Here is a 2025-nt window from a genome sequence, read left to right as displayed (position 1 = left end):
CCCATGAGAAAGCATTGTCCTTTATTGCCTGAAGTCTTATATTTAAAATTTTTCCCTCATATATTTTGTCAGAGTCTTGATCTTGTCCAGTTAGAGGGTAAAGCTTCTCTTTTAGACTCTGTATTGGCTATAAACAAAAGTCTGCACACTTCCAAATGAGTCTTCTCAGTACTTGACATCTCTGTGTCTCAGTTTCCTCATTTGTACAATTGAAATATAAGAACATACAATAGAATCAATAGAATTAATTATTGAATAATGAATATTCAATAAACTAATAGATGTGAAGTGCTAAGAATTATTTTCTACTATATAAGACATTCAATAAAATAACATACATTCTTTTCTTTTTTTTGAACCTTTAATAAAAGTAAAAAATGAATGTAAAAGGAACACAATGTTGAAAACAGTATGAATGTGAATCTCACTAGATGTTCAAATATGGCATAGTGCAAATTGTGTTCATACTATTTCACATTTTTACAAATTCAAATCACTTTGGTTCAATATATCTGCTATAAACTATTGGCAAAAAAAATTCTTCAGATTCACATTTTTTGGCTACATCATTTCTAAGAGATAGATTTATTTCCAGATTAAGAGAAAAAATACTTGTTTGTGCATGATCAAGTATATTTTAAAGATTCACTTACTGCTTTCATCTAGTAACTCTGGTTTGCATAAAATGCTGACATCTTCATTGAAAAATGTTTTCACATAACTAATTATTTGCTTTCATTTTCATAAAATGATAAGGGATCATTCCAAAGTTCAGAATGGTCCATTTTCTTTTAAACAAAATTCCTCTAAAACAAATTAGCTTCAGAAACCTAGAATTTACTCCCATTTTCCTCAAAATAAAATAAACAGAACAAGCCCACGAGGATCAGCACATAAATGATCCTCTGGATCTGCAGCAGGTTGAGCACCAGGGCCAGCACGACCCCGACCGAGAAGAGCACGAGGCTCCTCTGCACCAGGTAATGGTGCCAGCTGCTGGCGCGGCCGCTCGCCCCAGCCCGCGGGCCCCTTGGCGAGGGGTCTGCGCCCGCGGCCTGGGCCGCGGCGGCGCTCATGTCTCCGGGCTCGGTGGCCGGCTTCGCGGCGCGGGCTCTCGGGGGGCTCGGGTACCTCGCGGCGCCGGCGCAGGGGCAGCTCCAGAAGTGGTCGTGCAGCCTGGGCATCGGTGCCCGCCGAGCGGAGGGCTCCTGCGAGGGGCGCCCGCCGCGACCGGCGAGCAGCGAGCGAACGCGGGGCAGCGACAGAAGAGGCGGCGCGCCCAGGACGGCCCAAGTGCGGCCCCATTCTTTTCTTAATACATTCTTTTCTTAATTAAATTTTGAATCCATGCAGCTGAAAGAACATGGTAACTACATGTTATGTTATAAATTAACATAAAAAATGATAGAAGATATCTCCTACAGAGGCAGTCTGATGAGAATTATTAGGTATAAATAGTTGGAAATTTCTAAAGGATGATAAATACTGGCTAGAATGTGAGTACAATAACTACATTTTCTGACAAAATACTTTGCTTAGGTCTTATCTAAGATTACATGATAAAATTGTTCCTCCACTAAATTGAAATTGTTTTAAAACATAAAATAATTATTTGGATTTTACCATTACTAAGAACTCTAAAACTATAGCTTTTACCATTTTTTAAACTGGAGAGAGTTATTAAAGAAGTTTGCCACTTTAATTTTGTTTTCTTGTTTGTATAAAATATGATATACTATTGTTGTTCTCTTAATTTAAATATCATTATATTTATTCAGAATTTCAAGGTTTGGTCCTTATTAAAATATTAATCTCTTAATGTTAGAAATTAATAATTATTTTTTTTTGTATAATCATACCATAGAGGTCCTCAAAGTTACCTGTTGCTATTCTTATGTTCTATGCTTTCTGAGTAATCTATCTGGTTATTTTGTTTTGTTTTGTTTTGTTCAGATAAAATCCTGTTAAACAGTCTGGAACTATCATTAGAGTAGAAAATTTGACTGTGTGAAGACATCAACTCAA

At 37.1% G+C, this 2025-nt stretch overlaps 1 protein-coding gene across 1 annotated transcript; it reads right to left on the bottom strand.

Annotated features, from left to right (window-relative positions):
- Positions 1-830: 830 nt before the first annotated feature.
- Positions 831-1295, bottom strand: LOC124985664 (insulin-induced gene 1 protein-like). Its single transcript, XM_047554340.1, has one exon. The coding sequence runs from the start codon at positions 1182-1184 to the stop codon at positions 831-833; it is 354 nt and encodes a 117-aa protein (XP_047410296.1). The 5' UTR covers positions 1185-1295.
- Between the last annotated feature and the right edge of the window lie 730 nt (positions 1296-2025).

The sequence above is a fragment of the Sciurus carolinensis genome, chromosome 5 (assembly GCF_902686445.1).
Source record: "Sciurus carolinensis chromosome 5, mSciCar1.2, whole genome shotgun sequence".
Taxonomy (NCBI): domain Eukaryota; kingdom Metazoa; phylum Chordata; class Mammalia; order Rodentia; family Sciuridae; genus Sciurus; species Sciurus carolinensis.
The sequence above is the reverse complement of the archived record's forward strand: the minus strand, read 5'-3'. Positions and strand labels throughout refer to the sequence as shown.

Bases quoted from the DNA above. Each gene is read 5' to 3' on its own strand.
- LOC124985664 (XM_047554340.1), bottom strand. From the start codon at position 1,184: ATGCCCAGGCTGCACGACCACTTCTGGAGCTGCCCCTGCGCCGGCGCC.